At 42.0% G+C, this 21,490-nt stretch overlaps 1 protein-coding gene across 1 annotated transcript in view; it reads right to left on the bottom strand.

The window, feature by feature from the left end:
• Kcnt2 (potassium sodium-activated channel subfamily T member 2) overlaps positions 1-21,490 on the bottom strand; it is a 263,490-nt gene that overhangs the window by 107,790 nt on the left and 134,210 nt on the right. Inside the window, exons 11-14 of the mRNA XM_042701224.1 lie at positions 15,432-15,612; positions 14,157-14,321; positions 12,468-12,604; positions 10,785-10,848 (exon numbers count right to left, since the gene is read on the bottom strand). Coding sequence (XP_042557158.1) covers positions 10,785-10,848; positions 12,468-12,604; positions 14,157-14,321; positions 15,432-15,612 — 547 coding nt within the window. The remainder of the gene's footprint in view (positions 1-10,784; positions 10,849-12,467; positions 12,605-14,156; positions 14,322-15,431; positions 15,613-21,490) is intronic.

Raw genomic sequence — 21,490 nt, 5'->3', positions numbered from 1 at the left:
GCTGCAGGAACTCTCCCCCTGAGTACCCATGTCCTGCTATTCAGCCGAGTTCCCCCACAAACCAAGATGCAGATTGCTAGAACTTAATTAGAAGGAGTTCTCTGTCCCTTGCCTCAGCTCTGACATCCATGAATTGCACGCTTGTCTCACACACCGCCCTCTGCGCAGGTCTTTCTCCTCTCGGCTCCCTGAGGTAGTCATGAATTGCTTCGGTTCTCTTGCTCTTCACCAGAACCGTATTGACGCTTCCAGCACAAAGTGAAAATTCTTTCTGGGTTGGTCTCTCTCTGTACCTTACTCCCAGATCACAAGCCTACGCTACATGTTGTTCAGTCTGAAAATAATTGCCTTGTATTTCTTTTTTTTGGTCCAGAATGCTAAACATTGGCGTGGGATTGCTATTCTGGTTCTAGCTGCTTCCATATGGCTGAAGGCAGAAGGGATTCCGACTCACTTGGAAGCACACTTTGGGCTTTAAACACCCAGTATTTTATCAAAACCTACTCCTCTATGAGGGACAATGACCTCTATCTCACCGAATCTCAAGATAATGTTCAGAGCCAACATTTTACTAATGTGCCTTTCTCGAGAAACATCATTCATTTGGTTTGTGTATCTCATTCTCTGATGATTTTGTTGTGGATTATTTTTATTTTTTTAAGTCTTCTCTGCTCAATTCTCATCCTCTGTGCCAACTCAAAATATTAAACCCCACTTGGGTCTAGTCCAAAGGCTCTTTCTAGCTCCATGTAATCTCTAGGTGACTTCTACTTTGTCCAGTTTGTGGCTTTGATGTACATATCCAGATACATATATTTACCATCTATGCCTCACTTGAAACTGAAATTTGTAATCCAAACACCTACTTAACATTTGTGGCTGGATTTCCCATAGCTGTTTTACATTTCATAAGCTGAAAGTGTTAGTTCTTTCCCCAAACGTGCTTTTTCTTAAAGATTTCAATGTCATTGTACTATTCACATTTCCCATGATCCAGCATATTCCTTTGTCTTCTGTATTGTAAAAATTATATCTAATAAATTGGTAAATTGTGCCAGTAATACTTTCAAAACATATCCCACAGCTGGGCACTGGTGCCTCATGACTAATCCTAGCTACTCAGAAGGCTGAGATCTGAGGTAGCGGTTCAAAGCCAGCCTGGACAGAAAAGTCCATGTGAGATACTTATCTCCAATTAACAACTCAAAAACCAGAAGTAGAGCTGTGGCTCAAGTGGTAGAATGTTAGCCTTGAGCGCTGGGACAGAGCCCAGGGCCTGAGTTCAAGCCTCACAACAACAACAACAACAACAGAATATCCCATAACCAACCAGCTTTTCTATATCTCTGTTCCTAGCACATCAATTAAAGGCATTATTGTCACTCACTTGCATTATAACTTGAGATTCAAACTTGTCATCGGTCCTTCATACTCACTTGTACTCAAATACTCCTTTTCCACATTGAATTCAAAGCAAAAATCTAGGACAGGTCTTATTCCATTTCTATTCAACCCTTATTTAGAGTCAAAGCTTTCTTCCATGTTTCTCTCTCCCCTTATGGTTCAAAAGCAAAAAGTAGAAGCTGTGCTGTATGCTCAACACTTTACTTGGAAAGTTCTTTAACAAACCATTCAGATCCATTACTGTCAAGTACAACCTGACAGGAGACAGTGCTGTTCCTTTACGACTTTCCTCTGATTTCCTTGGAAAGATTTTCCAAGGACAGATTTCAGATTTATATTCCTATTCTAACCAAAATTCTCTTCGGGTCAACATAATCATTCTCTAAAACAACAACAGTCAATATATGCATTCTCTGAGACAATACAAGTTTCTCCATATCTCTCTTTGTTCTGAGCCCTTTTGGGATGTATTTCCTGCGGTGATTTTCCAAGGCAATCTAGGTTTTTTTTTTCCCATCGTTTGCCACAATACCCTCTTATGCTGTACTCATTAACCAATTCCAAGGCTATTCCATGTATTTTTGGGGTTTTTTGTTTTTTTGGTTTTTTGGACATGGGGCCTGAACTCTGGGCCTGGGCACTGTCCTTCAGCTCTTCAGCTCAAGGTGAGCTCCCTTCCACTTGAACCACAGCACCACTTCCAGCTTTTTCTGCTTATATGGTGCTGAGGAATCGAATCGGACCCATGCCCTCATGTATGCAAGACAAGCACTCTACCATTGAGCCAGCTTCCCAGCCCCATATTTCTGTATTTTTTACAGCAGTACACTGCTTCCAGTACTCCTCAAATCTGTATTTATTTGCAATGGCAGGAATAGCAAAGCAGTACAAACTCAATGATCGAATCAAGGACAATGTATTGTCTGTTAATTCTGATGTTTATAACCTGAAATCATGGAGATAGTAAGATTGGTTTCTTCTGATATCAGTGAAGAGAAGCTTTAATTGATTCCTGTCTCCTCATTTCCATGTTCCTACATGTATTTTGGGTGTGTTTTGTCTCCAAATGTTCACTCCATATAGAGAATTCATCTTGGATAATGTCCTACCAAAGTGGCTCTGTTTAGATTTGATTTTGTTTTTGTAAACATCCTGTTTACAAATAAGGTTATTTTCTGAACTAACAGAATGTAGGGCTGCAAGAAAATGGATTTGTCAGGCATAACTTAAATTTGGGTATTAGTTAAACTGCCCAAAAAGTATAGAGAATTAACTAGAAAATGAGCATTACTAATATTTAAAATATAAAAAGTTTTTGAAAAATGAATGAAAAGAGTTAAAAAATTAATTCCACAAAGGGTAAGGCTACAAAGGCAATACATAAAGGGGAAAAAAATGCACCCATGATGACTGAACCAAGCAGAGAAAATAAGATGACAGTCAAAACTACTATGCACTACGTAGATGATCCTCACGGTTTTAGAAAGAGCTTCAGTGGTAAGGACGGGGTGGGGCTGACAGGCCTGGGGTGGAATCTGATTGTTGGCGTTTTTGTTTGGTATGGTTTTGTTGTACTGAGCCTAGGACTTGAACTCAGGGCCTGGGTGCTGTCCTTGAGCTTCTTTTGCTCAAGGCTAGTGCTCTACTACTTGAGCCACAGTTCCACTTGCAGCTTTTATTGCTAGTTTATTGGCGATCAGAGTACATAAGCTTTTCTGCCCAGAATGGCTTTGAACAGTGATCCATAGATCTCTGCCTCCTGAGTAGCGAAGATTATAGGCACAAGCCACCCAACTATTGCTTTAATTTTTTTTTAATTTAGGAAGAGAGAATTTATAAGGAGATTTAGCTAGTGGGCTCTCCAGCCATTTTCAGTGGAACAAATACAAAGTATCTTATGTGGTAATGTGTTCTCCATCAACAATTAATAAGTTTCACAATTATGTTTTAAATAAATCATGTGTATATGTGTGTGTGGAGGGGTTTGGGTATAAATAAAGCATCAATGTGAAAAATCAGCTTTTATCACCAAGGGAAATAATTTCATGTAAAGAAAAGGTTTGAGGATTGGTATCGGAGCTATGGAGCAACGTGATTGAGCAGCTAGCTTTGAACAAAATAGTTCAGGGACAGACCTCAGGCTCTGAGTTCAAGTGCCAGGACCCACAAAAATTAGAAAGAAGAAAAGAAAAAGTTTTAGTCAGGCAACAGTGGCTCACGCCTGTAATCCTAGCTACTCAAGAGGCTGAGATCTGAAGGTCGAGGTTCAAAGCCAGCCCGGGCATGAAAGTCCATGAGATTATCTCCAATTAGCCAGCAGAAAACCGGAAGTGGTGTTGTGACTCAAGTGGTAGAGCACTAGCCTTAAGCAGAAGAGCTGAGGGACAGCACCCAGGTCCAGAGTTCAAGCCCCACAACCGACAAAAAAGAAAAAGAAAAAGTTTGGAGAGTTGGAAAGAACTGAATCTCTCAGAAATCTAATTAATACCTCTGAGCCTTGATGAAATCAACCTACAAAACAACATAATGGACAGAAAATACCTGGCATATGAAAGCTAATCAATAAACGTCAAATCTGTTTTTTAAATTTCTTTTTAAATTAAGAGATCATCATGAAAACTTCGGAAACCTGCATAGCACTAGTAAAATGTTGATTCACAACGCAGTCCTATGTATGCATGCAAGTTCTTTACAGAATTGTATTTTGTCTGTAACTGGTATCATGTTAAGAAAAAATAGGAAGGCAATTTTTTTAAAGGTACATATCATGCACTTTATTTTTTTAACATTTGGAATAATCAGAATTTGATCTTTGTTTTTGGTCAATACAAAAAAAAGACCCTTTACTATAGTAGCTGTAATTCAGTTATCTACTGATTTTCTAATAGATCATATAAAATTGTATATAGACATGTACTTATTTTTATAAAACATTGCCAATAACCAAGCAATAGATGTAATCCCTAATGGTTTATCATTTTGATTTTAGTCAGAACTTCCCACTCTTTCTGAACATAAACGTAGGGTCAGCTGTGTCCTGGTAGATTAGGTTACTAAAGTAACAAGAGCTTATTCATTTCATTTTGAAACTCAAAAATAATAATTAGAATGTCACTTTTCAGAAATAGCATATCACTTTTGAAACTGTACTATGCCAAAGAAAATCAAACCAAAAGAAACAAATTTTATGACATATCTAAATAATTTAGAGCCACATTGAGAAAATCTCTGTTAGGATGCCTACCATTAAAAAATGCCACTCTTTCTTCTTAAAAAATGTATTTTACCCACATTAAATTATTTACTTTAGGCTTAGGTAGTTATAGACAGAAAATATTTCAAGACACAGGCAATCTGTTAAAAAATAGTTTTTTGAAATGTCCTGTGTAGGGACAAAAATTTCAAAAATTAGCCTGTTATTTCTTTATTAAGAACTCACAAACATTTCAGTAATGAATCTTATATATTTATCTCTGGAGCTGAAGCTAAGGGAAGAAAAGAATTTACTCATTCTTAACTATTTAGCAAATATTTCTCTAAGGCTCGATAATAATTGACATTATGCCTTTGTTCATTGTTTAAGAAAGGAAAATTCTTTGTTTTGCTTAACTGTGTTAGTAAAATGTGAGCCTCTATGTTCAGTGTACCTGTATGATGGTTTTAACATGGTTTAAAACCACACTGAAAAGCACCCAGCCTAGGAATTAAGTTTTTGTTATTAAGATGTTTGAAACTTGTACAAAGGAGTTGCCGTTCAATGAAGTCATTCATGAATACAAACAGTCTTGGTCAACGTCATCCCTTTCAACACCTCCCTCCTCCCTCCCAAGCATCCCTTCCTCCAATTTTCTTAATTTTGTTGGATATGCATTGAATTTTAACTACATTTCCCCCCCTTTCTTCTTGTTATTCATCTAGCCCCTTCTCCTGGTTCCATTTCCTGGAAGTACCCATTTCCTGGTGTTTGCTGTGTTGACCTTTGACCTTTGATGACCTTTGTTTTAACCTTTCTAAGAAATTACACTGTTGGGTTGTCCTCTGAAATTACACCACAGTTCTGTTAATATATTTGGGCACATTTGCATGCTACCCAAAGTATTTACTGATATATTTATACACTAATTTTAGCTTCCACATATAAGCAAAAACATGTTACTTGTGTCTCTCCAGGCCTAACTTCACTTAACATAATTTTTTTCCAGGCCCTTCCATTTCTTCACTCATTCTCGTGAATGAGTAAAATTCCATTGTGAATCGGTACCACATTTTCTTGACCCATGAAGTTTTGATTACCATCCGTTTGAGAATAGACAAAACATCTAGAAAGGGTCTGTGTGGTTCACTGTGAGTGATCTCAATGAAAATCTTGGAGAACTGACAGTCCTCAGCCACATGAAATCTGTGCGTGAGGCCCAGCCTCCTGGTCCTGCTAAGACATTGACGTCCACGGAACCATGGGAAATGCAAGGGGCAGTGAAGAAGAGTGGAAAGAACTCACTCTCCTCTGAGCAAAAGTACAAGAAAGCTTTCTTGCATGTGAAATGATTACATTGCAGCAAGACTGCAGGTTCAACAAAATTAAGAAAAGTGACGGAAGGGGAGCTTGGGAGCAAGGGTGAAAATGTTCAAAGCAATGGCATTGACCAAGACCATTGCATTCATAAGGGCTTTGTTGGAGGGCAACTCCTTTGTACAAAGATTCGAAGATATTAATAATGAAAAATTAATTCCTTGGCTGGGTACTTTTCAACATGGTTTGAAAACAATGTTAAAATAGAGAGGAGGAATTATTCTCTTCATCCTCTTAACTCCCAAAGAGAACCATTTACTTACGAGTCACAATGAAGAGGATTTTCTGGAATAAGGTTTTATACATTTACCACGTAGTCTTTGGGGAAAAAAAATGTAAGCTAGCCTAGGTATTTCTCACAAAATGTAGAAGTAATCAGCGTATTCACTTTTGAAAAGTCACAGAGCAGCCACCTCAATGCTCCTGAATGGACTTCAGCCAAATGCCGGAGAAGGACAAGGGTGGGTTAAGGGAATTGTTGAACCACCCTCTGTGTGGAACAGAACGTGTTTGCATCCAGACCATGCTAGATCTTTCCCAGCAGATAATTTATACCACCAGGGCCTGTTCACTACCAAACAATACGGAGTTCTCCCTGCTCACGTTGCTAGCTAGTCATCAGACTACACACAAACACACACAAATAAATGGGTCTGGGTTTCCTTTTCTGAATAAGTCTACTTTGTTTGGATCATTGGGCCCACCTCTAGGTACAAATGGTCTTAGAAACCGTGAATGAGTGCTCATCTATCGGTATGGCCAGAACAGGAGTGCATTAAAAACCCTCATCAGTTACTGAGGAACTGTCTCACCGAGGGCTGTCAGAGTTCCAAACATAAACAAATGAGGGATGCTCTGACGCTTGCCAAAGAGGAAGGTATATCGGCTGCACATTTGGTGGCTTCTCATGGATATCTGTGTTTGTTGACCTTTCCTGTCCATCAAGACTCACAACCCCAGCCAGCTACCAGGACCCAGTAGTACTCTCCACATTCTCGATCAGGATGCCCTTCCTTGGCCTTCACTTCCATTGGGCTCCTAAGGACCAGTTTGCTCTCCTTACGCCTCCCAACCCTTGTTCCTCTGCTACACCCACAGTTATCCTTGTTGCCTCCTTCTTGGCATGCTCTTTGAAGATAAAACAGCTGTTTGGTTCTACCTGCTTTCCTCCGCTTCGCTAGACATGTCTAGTCTGTGTGCCTTCTGAGCTACAGGTGGTGAACAAGGTTAAATATTCTCATCCGGTTTCAGAACGTTGAATTTTTTTTAGTGTATTCACGCATATAAAAATATACGAAAGCAAGGTATATGCAAGGGGGGAGGGTATCTCTTGTGCAACTTCCTTGAACTTTCCATTTCATAAAATGAGTTTCCAGAAGCAGAGACTGGAGGTGTCTGGGGTGTGGGGAGTTTGAGGTCAAGGGTAGGTGGGCAGACAAATGGAGAGAGGAAAGGTGGGTGAAGGGAATCATCAGATTCAAGGTACGTATGTGAACATGGAATTTGGAAAATTGAGGGCAATTGGAGAGCTGGAGGAGAATGATGAAAGGAAGACAATGATCAGGATATACTGAATTCATATCTGGCACAGTGAAGGGAAATGCCTTTGTAATGATTGAAACCAAAAGAAAAATGCTTTCAAAATACACACACTTCCAATGATAAACTCCTTCAATGTCTTTCTGGCATTTCAAAGGTCACATCCAGCTGGTAGGGCCAAGAGCTCATTTATCACCTCAAAACAGAGGGCTCATCTTTTAGATGAATGAATTTTAGCCTAAACAGCACAAGCTAACTTCTATCTAACTAAAGCTACTGTCAAACCTACGCCTGCCTTTCGTTCCTATGAATAACAGCATTCCAAGCTCCCTAACACACAAACGGCCTGCCCTTTCCAGTGGGACCGCCCCAGCGAAGCCCGTACACGCATTGTTCCCTCATTCATCTCCATATTTCGCACTGTGGCTCACAGCATTCATGCCTGATTTTTCTCCTTTGTTTGTCCCGATACGGGGCTGGAACCCAAGCATTCCCACTCTCCGGGAGCTTTTCCGCTCAAGGCTGGAGCTCCACCGCTCTACTTCTAGCTTGTGTTGCAGAGACCGGAATGGAAAGTGGGGAGTCTTTCCAGGGGGCTTTGCTACGAAGGCTGCTCTGTGACAGTGCCCTGGAAACCTCCAATTCGCAGGTTTACATGAGCACATCCATGTCACACTCCACAGCACATGCACGTCAGACGCACACCACAGATCGCATGCACTAACACCACACTCCACAGACACGCACACAGAGATCTTGGTTGGACGGAGATGTGAATGGGCCTGCTAGGGTTCAAAGAGAAGCTGGAAAGCCCTAGCACTTTCCCTGAGGCATCTTGTTTCAAGTTCCCCTAAACTTGGGGTGTCAGGAACCCCACAACTGTGCCTCGTGTTTCAGAAAGGACAGTGACCCGAGCTCACCCTGACTCCACAGTAAAACTTCCAGGGCGTGGAGAGTCGCTAGCAATGTATATGTGAAGAAAGGCAGGGTAATGTCTTCTCTTCCTTAAAGAGGTTTAACCACCACTCACAGAGCCAGGCCTACATGGAGCCCTACTTCCACAGGCATCTGGCTCCTCTATTTCCCGAGACTTTTGAGACTCTCGAGTTCTGTGGTAAAAAGCATCCTCCGTCTCATGTCTTTCCTCTCACAACCTAAACTTGAACTTCTTTCCAGCCGAGTCTGCTGCCGTTCATTTACCACTCTCTTAACCTTCCAAAATTCTAAGCCAGCCCTTTGTCGTTATGCGGTAAATATGTTCATTAATTTCTTGCCAAGTTACGAGTGTCCACGGGAAACGGAACATATTGATAGGTGGCAAATTCCCAAATTCATCTTATAGAGAGAACTCTAGAAGATGTCAGACCTCCACTTCCTAATGTCTTCTCTGCTCTTGCTGCTCAGTGTCATGAAAGAGAGCAAAAGAATGTATTTTACCAAAAAAAAAGTTAATACTTGAGGGGCACAAGATTCAAAATTACATTAATGTAATAATTAAAGACACACAAGACTATCATCAACTTGAATTCATTTGCTCAGTAAATAGGTTTGGACCACTAACTGTGCCAAACCCACAAGGAAGCTATTGAAACTGCTTTTGTGAGCTGAGAGGATCTGGGTTTAATTAAAGTAGTAAATGTGGAAAGGAAGGAAGTGATGACATATATATATATACATCTATATGTACATATCTGCATATTTATATTATATATATATATATATCTTTTTAAAAGAAGCTTCATACAACTGTTCCAATCATTTGTTTGGTTTATGCCCAACTACTAGCTTTGGGGCTTCTGTAATGAAGAGCCACAAACTGGGTGAGTTAAACACAGGAATTGCTTGTCTCACAGCTCCTGCGGCTGAAGGGAAGTTGGCAGCATTTGTCCCCTCCAAAGCTGGGAGAGAGGTATCTGTTCCAGGCTTCTCTTTGGCTCCTAGTGAGTTGCTTTCATGTTCATTTGGAATCTTTCCTGTATCTACATCTGTCTTGAAATTTCCTTTTTTTTCTTAAATAAGACATCAGTCTTTTTTTTTTTTTGTCAGTTGTAGGGCCTGAACTCTGAGCCTGGGCACTGTCCCTCAGCTCTTCAGCTCAAGGTGAGTGCTCTACCACTTGAGCCATGGCGACACTTCTGGTTTTCTGGTGGTTTATTGGAGATAAGAGTCTCATGGATTTTCCTGCCTGGGCTGGCTTTGAACCGTGATCCTCAGATCTCAGCTTCCTGAGTAGCTAGGATTCCAGGTGTGAGCCACCGGCGCCCAGCTGACATCAGTCACTTTGGAGTAGACTTTGCTGTGTGACGTCAGGATAACTCGATTAAGGTTTCCAGGAACTTCTCTCCAAATAAGCCTAGGTTCCAAGCTTTTTAGGGTCAGGACTTTTAACATAAATTTGGTGGGGACATAATTTAGCCCACGGCAGCCCTCTTCAAACAAGCAAGGAGAACGCTGGTTTCATATTTGTAAAAATCAGTAAAACACTGGAGGTAGGTAGAGGAAGGCATTCCAGAGGATGGCCTGCTGGGGACGGCAGCCCTCAGCACCTGTCACAGACTGCGTCTCCTTGGTAATCTCCACGCGCCTGGCCCGTGTCCGTTAAGGCCTATTTTCTATATGTCATCCTGTCTGCAGTAGCCGCAGACATTACCCAGAGTTCTTGTTGGTGTGAGCACCATACACAGTTCAGCACCAAGATGGGTTTAGAAACCAGAACAAAATACTCCAGCACTTAAGAAAAAACAAAACCAAACATGCACTTCAAAGGTACTCTTAAGCCAAACGGAAGTCACAATTTAATCATGTATTTCATTAGCTTCTAAGTTTGCAAAACACAACACTCACCACATAGATCACAGACACCCTGTAAGTACAATGTGACTTCACTTACCTGCTGGGTGTCTTCCGGAAGTTCCCAAACTCCCAGTCCCCACCCTAGGTGCCTCAAAGTAGATTTTCATAAATGCATAGATATTTTTGGAAGTCTCCTGCGCCACCCAGCCACCTGCCTTCTTTCAGAGCCCAGAACAAGGAGGCCGCTTGAATGACAACGGACATAACAAACGGACAAAAACATCATCTAGTTCTCTATTAATTCTGATCAACAGAAATCCAGAGGATTTTTGTGGATCAAAAAAGGCAGTAGAACCCTGTGTAGTGTGGCAAAACAGCTAAGAAATAGTTGCTGCTCATTGGTGCACTGATATATTTAATCTGCAGATTTTTAAAAAATTATGAACAACATCTTCGAAGGTGGAAAAGCACAACTTACAGATGAAGTTCTGTCCACCTCACAACGGCTGCTCAGAATGAAACAGGCCTTAGCGTCATCCATCCTAAACACAGTCAGAAGAAGAGAGTCACACCGTGAAATCAGTGTGCTGAACCAACAAAAGTAACCAGAATTACAATGCACAGTCTATGTATTTATATATTTATTTTTTATGCTGATACTGAAGCTTGAACTCAGGATCTGGGCACTAAATTGGCTCTTGCACTCAAGGCAAGCACTCTATCACCTGAGTTACAGCTCCACTTCCAGTTTTCTGCTTGGTAATTGGAGATTAGAGTCTCAGACTTTCCTGCCCAGGTTGGTTTTGAACCGTGATCCTCAGATCTCAGCCTCCTAAATAGCTAGGATTATAGGCATGAACCACCAGCTTCAACCCATTCAGTATTGTGTGTATGTAACCATAACCTTAAATAAAAGTTGAATTTCTAGTATATCCTGACTGTATTTGACTCTGAATGAAAGAATTCTGTTGGGCTGTTTATTTAATTCAGTAGTTTATGATGGAAGTTAAAAAGAGCAAAGGCTTTCTTCTCCTATGACTGTATATTTTCACATATATGCTTTGCACAAATTACAGCGTGCCAGTGGACTCTGCTTGCTGATGAATTCCATGTCAGCTACAATGTCTCAGGTAAATTAAGAGTGCGAACAAAGCAATTCAGTATTGGTGAATCAAACTCTACTGTACATTTATTTTTCTTGAAGACGACTCCGTCACCCTCCCTTTGTGTGAAGGTTTGCTATATCTTAAATAGTAATAAAGAAATATCCTTTAGTGCTTGATACATAATGTTTAAAAACACAAGAACGTTTTCTTTTCAAAAGAAGAAAGGGCTTATCATTCTGTTACACTAGGATAAAATAAACCTTTGCCAAAAATACGTTCAATGGAGAGGAAAGCTGAAAGGTTTACAAAATGTATCCAAAGCAAACCGTTCTGAAAAGAAAGAAAACACACTGTGACACAACTTTTTATGATAAGATGAGTGTTGGCTAGCATTTGTAAATATTTTCACCAAGAAGATTCAAAACTCATGCAGCTGACCTTTGCCGCTTGTTTGGAGTCTTTACTCCTTGTTCTCTGCATTGGGCGACAGCAGGCTCAGCCTGCGCCCCTCGGGAGCCTTGCCCAGGCCTGGCAGCACCGGGGTGGCACAGGTAGATGGCTCACTGATCTCCTGGTCCCTGCAGCCCTCAGGGACCCTTCTGTCTCCTCCACCAGACAGCACTAGTGCTGTCTGCAAGCACGTTAAAGGACATAACTCTGGCTCCTTCCCTTTGCTATCCCACATCCTTCTTAGTCCCATGTGTTTATTTGTGGAATCAAAGCAGCCTTCAGGGATCTGGGGACCACTCTAGCAGGGAGGCTGGACGGGCCTGGCAGCTATCACCAGCTGAGCTAACCCTGCTTCCCCGTGCGCGGTGCAGACGCAGAGGGCTGGAAGCCATGGCTGTGGGGCGAGGCTGGAAAGAGGAGGAAATGCATTGATGCTCTGGTTCTGACCCTACCAAGCCCAAGTCTGACTCCCACGTTCAAATATACATTTTAAAACAACCTTGCAGCACTGATAACTGCTACAACTTGGAGGCGGAAAAATAAAAAGACACCAAAGCATCAGAAACGGTAACCTTCAAAACAGGAGCAGAGATCAGAGCACCTACTTTGCTCTCAATAGATCCTGATCTTTGAGAGCTGAGCCTTGAAGGTAGATCACTCGCTGGGACCACATTGGAATCTGCAAGACCCTGCGAACTTGCACGTCCATCTCAGTAGGGCATAAAATCACCACGTAATAATCCTGTTCGAAACAAAATAGGAGGGGTGTGCAAACACTTGGTGCTTTAAGCGACATACCACACAGGTAGATTCAACATTTAAAAGAAAATTTGAATGAAGGCTCAATTCATAACTTCATTATCATCCTAAATGACACCTTGAATACCAGGTAGAACCCAAAGCTGCCACTGTGATTTATATTATTTGGTGACAATATTATGAACTGATCATTTGGAAAAATTGTTGATGAGCATTTTGAAGAGCAAGCGATACCAAAAAAAAATGAAAGGCAAATAAAAAGGTTTAAGATCAAAATTTTAGGAAATGTGTAGTCCTTTGGAGAAAATGCAAAGCTTTCTAAATGATAAAATGATTTTATTTTTGTTGTTGTTGTGATTTTTTAGTCACTGTTATTGAGGAAAAATTTAGAAAAGGGTTACAATTCTGTAAGTCAAGCGATGAATCAATGCTGCTTGGCCAATGTCACCCTTCCTTCACTCCCTCCCATTTTCCCCTAATAAAATAGTTTTAAATAAGTATCTACAACAATATTAGATTAAATTATTCATTGTAGGATCAAATTTCTCCCCACAATAGATTTTTCTTAATATATAAAGATCAGACTATAAGTTATGAAAAGATGATTTTACTCTAAACATGATAAAGAACTTCTACAAAAATACAAAGTCATGAATATGAAAACAGAGGAATGTATCATACAGTTTTCACTTATAAATTGATTTTAATGTAAACACATAATAGTTAAAAGGGTCTCCAAAATATTTTCTTTATTTTAAGGAAGGATTATTAGATATACTTAGCACTGTGTTGGTCTTGACATTATTCTACCCCTTGAAAAATCTGATTGATGAGGTACAAGACTAGTAACTCTTAATTCTTCAAACTATACTATTTTCCGCAAGCAGGAAAAAAGAAAGCTAAATCTCCATTAACCCTACTCTGAAAGTAGAAGAAATTTCCAGAGATTTTTATCTGGACAGACAAACAAAAAGATCTTTCTTTATTTATGGTTTTAATTCACCTAATTCTTGTGCCATTCTTGGAATTTACCGCACCTATAAATAGAACTTCTGATATTACTGAAAACAAACAGGCAAAGGACCTTCCAGACTTCTAGAATTTCCTTGGCATATTTTGCTCACTTCTCAAGTATACAAGGGAACAGATGACCTTACATTGGCACCTTCATTGTTTTATTACATTTTATGTTAAAATTCACTGTTTCATTAAAAAAAGAAAAACATCACTGGTACTTTACCCAAGAGGGGAGAAAGCAATCTTTTAATTCAAAGAAAATCCTTGGTTTCCAGAATTAGCATAATTCCATCTGGCTTTAAGTGTAGATACAGAAAGAACTTTAAAGTATTGTTTATCCCTCCCGCAGTTTTTCTATGTTCCCAGCTATATTTGTACTTCATTTACTGCTTCTAAATTTCGAAATGCATAAATAAAAACCCTCCAGCATGCTGGCCGTCTGCAGGGCTGCTTAATTGGCTTTGACAAGATGTTAGCATGGATGGTGTGGTGTGGTGAATAATAAAATCCAAGTGTACCTGTAGTCGTGGATGCGCATAGAATTCATTTAAGAAGTCCATCAGTAAGTCGATCTTCAGTGAGCTGACGCACAGAACAACATGCTTTTCAGTCTGGGCCCTGTGGCGGCTGTAGTTACCTCCTGACTTTTGTCTTTCCATCCACAAGTAGGCCAGCTGCTCGAACTGCAGAGAGTGTATTTTCCACATGGGAAGCAGAACACCAGACACACAAACAGAAACCCCCCTCCCCAAAAAAATCAATGCAGGACATCTACTGTTCACTTCACTCAAGTCTCTCAGATGGGATGCGGTGAGAATCAAATCATGATCATGGGATTTCTTCAGAGTCTACCGAGGTCACTAGGGAGCTTCAAGTCTCCAAAGAAACATACTAACATGAGGTTACTTCTGTATCCTATTGGGCCAATAAGTTTTGTGTCGTTCCCCGCCCCCCAATTTTGGCTTGCTGTGTCATAGGCTGAGGGGAAGAGAGGAATCCCCTGTGCATTTCTACACATTCCTCCACATGGCTACACTCTCGTGTCTTGCAAAGGTCGGAGGCAGGACCTCGTGCCCAGTGCCACCTTCCAGAGAGCAGAAGCTGACCTGGGGGAAGGGAGGGCACACAGGGCGAATGTCAGGAAGACACGGGTGGAGGAGAGGCTATTTTTGTACATGTTTGAGGTGCTTTTCGATACACCGGGGACCACATTGTGAAATTAGCTTGCAAGACTAAATTGCATTTGTCATTGATGCCCTCGACACCCGGGACTCGGGATGTGGAGGTTAGAGACTGCTTCTACTCATCTGTAATCACATTGAATATTTCTGTCCTTTTGGGAGCTCCGTAGTCACTGCCCGAAATGGGACATTGCTATTTAAAGTCCATGTCTCCATTTTGTTTTCATTCACCAATACAGCGAATAAATCTTCACTCTATTGCAGTGTACGGATTTAGTGATTATTCGCAAGAAGGAATTGAATCTTTCCCAAATTCACTTCTTTCATTTGTTGGCCAATCACTAAAAACAATCGTATCTTATGATGAATATGGCTGTCATTGTGTTGAAAAGGAAACAAGTAACTGAAATCATATGAGTTATCAGCTGTGATTGGAGGAAAAGAAACAACACAGTGTTTGGAATGAAATGTCAAAAAAATGAGCATTTCTGAAATAACATAAATAGTTGACATGATGATGAAATAAGCCAGCCTGTGTTTATTGTAGAATGTGAAAGAGTCAATCTCATAGGAGTTGCATGCTTCTATAAAATGAACAAAGGTCGTGTTTACCTGTATGGGTAAAACCACCAGAGCAACACAGATCATCGCAACAACAAACAGCTTGGAGGGCCACGTCTCGGGGGTGACATCCCCAAAGCCCACGGTAGAAAATGTCACAATGCAGAAGTAGAGGGAGTCGAAGAGATTCAGCTTCTTTCCAATTCGCTCCAGATGCTGGATTCCGCAAATGCTAAAAAAGCAAAAGGCGTACTACCATTACCACCTGCATGCTGGACACGGGGTCTCCCATCACTGTTCTCCCAGAGACAAAACATGTCTCAGACATGTTTTATACAGACAGCTGAGCCCTCTTGTTTTACAGCGCATGTTCTCAGAAAAATATCAGTTTGAAGTGTTCAACTACACTAATCAGATAGAATCTTATTTTGGCTAAAAGCCAAAATATTATGATGACCAAAGATGCTAGCGGAAATATCAAATCCATGCATAGTCATTCATGTAAGCATGGAGATCAGACACTGCTAAATCTCATTCTGTTCGGGACAAATAAGGTTAACGGAAGCAAGACAGCACACAGTTAGAAGACGCCTCCCAAACAGGGGTGTTACGGGGCATCGGCAGTAGCACTGTTCCTCCTTCTAAGGAAGGAATAACAATGAGTGACAAATACGTCACTCCTGCTGGAGGTTTCTGCAAACATGACAGTGTAGAACTCCTTTATTGGAATGATGGCGTGGAGCCAACTCCAAATCCTCAATGCAACAATATTAAAATGTGCAACCTCTGGGAGGTAATTAAGGAGTGGGGGATGGAAGTCCTTCAAGCTGGACAGGAGAGAACTCGCTGAGCCCCTTTTTGTCCTTCCGCTTTCTGCATTGTGAAGATACAACAAGAAGACGCCATCTTGGACGAAGACAGAGGAACAACGCCTAACTGAGTATTTATCCTTGTAGATCTCGATATTAGAAATCTCAGCCTCTGACTCAACTGGCAATACATTTCTTTTGTTTATAGCTTATCCCATCTCCGATATTTTTGGTATAACAGAAGACCAACACAGCTTTTCGTCCTAGAAGCTGGAAGTTGCTGTACCAAATACCTAAAAAGTCCTGGAGTAGGTTTGAAACAGGGTAATGGGCAGAAAAAAATTGAAGGTAAGTGACAGAAAAAGTCTTGATTATCCTAAATGGGGTGGTAAGACAGTAATTTTGTAAGGGATCAGAACAGGAGAGTAGAAGAGAAACTAAATCTTCTTAAAGATTGCAGAAGTAGTCATAACTAGAATGTCGATAGCCATGTGGACAGTGAAAGCCATTCTGACGAGTTATTAGACAGACACGAAGAATATTTTCCTGGAAAGCAGAAGAAAGGCCATCTGTGTCACACGGTGGAATTGCTTGGCTGAATGGCTTCCATGTCTTAGTACTCTGCGCACGGCAGAACTTAGGAACGATGATGGAACTAGAACTTTTGGCAAAAGACATCTCTACATTAAGGAAGTGTTCTGGGTATTTCAAGGCGGCTCCTGACGGCATGCTAAAATGGGAGAAGACAGAAGTAGATTCAAGATGGCATTTCTAAGCAAAGGGTGGCAAAACACGGATTTGGAGGAGTTGCATCCTGTCCAACGCGTGAAGAATGACAGAAGCGGTGCCGAGGAGAAAGCACAAAGGGCTGGAGGTTCCCCGGAGCGGGGAAGCGCTGTCCTCCCTGCCACGCTGGCTGGCGGCTGCCTTTGAGTCGCCTCAGTGCGCCTTCAGGGCACAGGCTGCTCCAAGGGAGGGACCCCAGAGCCTCCTGGGCTTGTCCTGAGGGAAGCTTCGGGCCCCTCATCCTTGCACTGGGGGACAACATTTGGGGACAACCCAGGTATGTTGCAAACGCATCCTAGAGCTGCTCTAGGAGGGGCGTGGGCAGAGAAGGCATGGGACCACGGGTGTGCAGCGTGACTGGCCTCTGAAGGAAAGCCACGCACGCCTGCAAGTTCCAAAGGGCGTTTCTGGGGCCAGGGAGAGCAGGGCCACCAGGCCATTCCTGTCCCTGTCATCACGCTCCCTGACCTGCAAGGCCACCACCGCCAGCCCAGCAGAGATGAGGCCCAGAGCCCCCCCCCAACCAGGGTGGGCAGGCACCCAGGGGCTTGGAGCCAACCCCTTCACTGCTGAGGTTAGGGGGTCTGACATGCAGCCAAAACAATGTACCCTTTAACCTCAGGGCTTCGCATTGTTTGCTGTATTGGGTAATGGTGCGAGTTTAGACCTTCAGAGCTACCAGAAGGCGGTGAAATGTATTCTGTGGCTAAGAAAAAGGCATAAATTGGTATAGCCAAGCTGAAATGCTATGCGTTGAATCTGTGTCCCTTCCTGCCTCCCCACACCCAAGAAACATTCATGTTGAAAGCTAAATTCACAATGCAACCATATTAGAATGGAGACTAGAAACTGAGTAACTCAGCAGCAGAGTGCTCTCGGGAGCAGCAATCCTGACATGAGGGGTGGGGTAGCTGGACAGAAGGCCTGCACTGCACCCCACACTCAAGGAAGCCTGGCCTTGGGCACGTGAGTGTAAGAAGCCAATGGATGCTTTCTATAGGTTACGCAGAACCAATGCAACAGTGATATCCACAAGACAATACGTTAGAAATGATCCGTGCAACTGGGAGGGGCAGGGAGAGGGTGGGGGAGAGAAAGCAGGAAAGAATTGAGAGGAGTAGCAAGGTTGACACGAAATGTACTCATTACCTTATGTATGTAACAAACCCCTCTGTACATCACCTTGACAATTAAAAAACATTTAAAGTATTTCATTATACCAACCCAAATGCCCTACACAGAATACAGTCCTATTCAGGGAAAGAAAGAAGGGAGACGGAAAGGAGGAAGGGGAGGACAAAGAAAGAGAGAGGAGAAGAAAAGGAGAGAGGGAGGAAGGGTGGAAGAAAGGGAAGGAGGGAGGAAAGAAAGGGAGGGTGGGAGGAAGGGAGAAGGGAGAGAGGGGAGCTGGGAGGAGAGAGAGGAGGGGGAAGGGAGGGAAGGAGGGAGGGAAGGGAGGAAGGGAGTCCTGATACAAGCTAAAGCACACAGAAACTGTGCTGGGTGAAAGGAAGTGACAGGAAAATGAACACACACACTTGTGTTTATATGAAATACCCAGGAAAGTGACATCAAGCAGATCAGAGGTTGGCCAGGACTCATGCTGGGAACTGAATGATGGACATGTTCGAAAGCTGGATGGTGGCTGTGGCTGCCACCTAGTGAGTATGTATGTTAACATGTGATTTAATTTACGCGTACGGCAGTGAGTCTGACGGTGTGTGAATGGGGTTTCTGTGAGGCTCTCGAGGAAATCAGTGCATGATTTTGAACGTTCACTACATTTTTTTGTTGCAACAAATAAACAATTCAGTTATGTCCTGGAAGAAATAAAGGAACACCCAGTTCCTTCCCAGAAATATATTTTCTAGCCCTTTTACAACAATCTCCCTGTTTGTCTAAGGTAAATAGCATTAACATTCACTCTTGAGGGTGTTGCTAATAACAAACATCAAGGCTAAGGTGGTGAAGACTGGAGAAACAGACAGACGGATCAAAGGGCAGAAGAGAGGAAATCGGAAATGATCATTTTCCTCCTGAAGCAGGAACAGGTGTTGGGCTTGTTTTCTTTCACTTCTGGTTTCCAAACTGATCCGGGAAAAGGTATTTTAAGAAGAGGAGGAGGATTACAATCCAGCAGAGACAAGGTGAGTGAAGCTCTCAGTCAAAGAAAACGCTCGGCTCAAGTTGTCAAGTAACTACATGGTAGGTGCAAAGGTTTGTTTGATCGTTAGCACTTCTAAATCAACTCACCAACCCAATCATCAAAAACTCAGTAACAACTTTTCATAATACTTAAAATTGTACCGATTACAAGTAAAACAAACCATGACAGAGAATACACCAATAGTTAGTCTAGGCACAGAGGGATGGTTTTAAATGCCAGCACAGGTCCTCTTCCTTCCTGTGGCTCTTCTGCAATCTCGTCTTTGATCGCCTCTTGTGCCTTACTTCATTCCACCACGCTGACTTTGGCGCTGTGACTTAAACATGGCAGCATGCACAAACTCCAGTCTCAACATGTAAGCAGTCTTGTCTCACGCAGCATGGCAGCACCGGGAACTGAATCCTGAGTTTTCGCTCTGCTCTTCCCAGACTCACCAACATGGTAAATTTAGTTCTCCTGTTGTCTCAGCCAAAATCCTGGATCCACCTTCCTTTTCTCACAATTGACATCCAAATTCTCAGCAGCTCCTGCTTCTAGAGCTCAAAGTACATCCAGGGTCCTCAGTCATTACCCACCATCTCCACTGCCCCTGCAAGAATGCAGGCAGCCATCTTTGTTCCCCAAACTGGAGCAGATACTCCAACTCTTCCCCAAGAAGCTGTGGTCCATATTTCAGGCAGACTTGGCTTGGAAAACCATGCTATGTCTCCCCTGTCTCACTAACACAGGAAGCTAATGTTATTCCATTTGCCCACAGCGTACCCTGCGGTCCCTCCCCTCACGGTCTTTGGGGCTCACTTCCTGTTCCTCTGCCTAGGGTTCCTTCTTCCATGGATAACTGGGATTGCCACTTTCTACCCAACGAAAGACACATGGAATGCCGACCCCTGGATGGCCTGTTTTCTCTGTGTGGCACCCGGCTGTTCTAGAGTTTCATGGCTAACACCTTCCAGTCCGCCAGACTTTGCACAAATGCCACTGAGCCGTGACGTCTTTCTCGCCCCTCACACACACGCCAGGCCTCCTTGCCCTGTTCTATAGGGATTGATGTTTATTGGATGCCTTTCGCTATAGAAGGGGAAGTTCTGGGATTCCTTTGCTTAATCGTACAAAGCATGTAAAATAGTGCCTGGAACACACCAGTGTTCATTAATTAGAACATAAAATCTGCAGGCCTCTGCTCCTTAAACTTAAATCACCAAGCCACTCAGACTGCTGGGATATACATGAAAACTAATTTAGGAAAGAAAAGCAAAAGCAAGTCATACTATTTATCAGACTGCTGACTTCATTATTGACTTGAACACAAGGCAGTGGCAAGATTAAATATCTTTCAGTCAACAAAATCAGACCCTGTGTTACACAAGTCACTGCAACATGGGTTGAACATTTGAACTTAAACTATACAACTCCCAGAAAAATACAACACTCCTGACATGAGTCTTGGCAATGATATCTTGTATTTGATATTAAAAACACTAGAGAAAAAATAGATGAGTAGAGCCACCAAAGTCTAAAAAGCTCCAATTCCAGAGGAGTAGGAGAAAATATTTGAATTTGGAAAACCATTTATCTAATGAGGGATTAATTTTAAAACTTTATAAGAATCCCCTATAAATCAAGAGCCAAAACAAAGAGATAGAGATTTAAAAAAGGGAGAGGAAAGAGAGAGAAAGAAGAAAAGAAAGAGAAAGTGACAGGAAGGAAGGAGGGAAGGAGGGAAGGAGGGAAGGAAGGAAGGAAGGAGGGAAGGAAGTAAGGAAGGAAGGAAGGAAGGAAGGAAGGAAGAAAAGAAGGAAGGGAGGGAGGAAGGGAGGAAGGGAGGGAGGGAGGGAGGGAGGGAGGAAGGAGAGACAACAAAGAAGAGGTGAGAAAAGGACAAATATTGGTGATTCTGTTTACAGAAGGTATCCAGAACAGATGGAGAGGGCGGGTACACCTGCAAGAGGCTGGAGTAAGCAGTAGGGAAAGAGGAATTGTGCAACGCCCAATAATTGAGTATAAACTTGCATTTACGAAAGACAAACAGAATGTCTGCTTTAGAATGTTTACCTAAAATACAGCCATGCACACTCAAGCTAAAAGGGTAGTTTTCATATTGAAGATTCGTAACATAGAGTCACATATGTATTTTGCAAGGAATACAAGGAAGCTTTTGGAGATATTGGGTATGCATAATACCTTGATTATGGCTTTGATATCATAAATGTATGCATTTGTCAAATTCATTCATTGGAAAGATTAAACTACACAATTTTCGTAGAGTGGTTATTCTTCAATCAATGATAAGATAAACATTTCTTCAATGTAGGCATCAATCACATGACCCCACAAATCTGTAAACTCCC

The sequence above is a fragment of the Dipodomys spectabilis genome, unplaced genomic scaffold (genome assembly GCF_019054845.1).
Source record: "Dipodomys spectabilis isolate Male_0828 unplaced genomic scaffold, ASM1905484v1 ptg000288l, whole genome shotgun sequence".
NCBI lineage: Eukaryota > Metazoa > Chordata > Mammalia > Rodentia > Heteromyidae > Dipodomys > Dipodomys spectabilis.
This window is presented reverse-complemented; position numbering and strand designations above follow the sequence as displayed.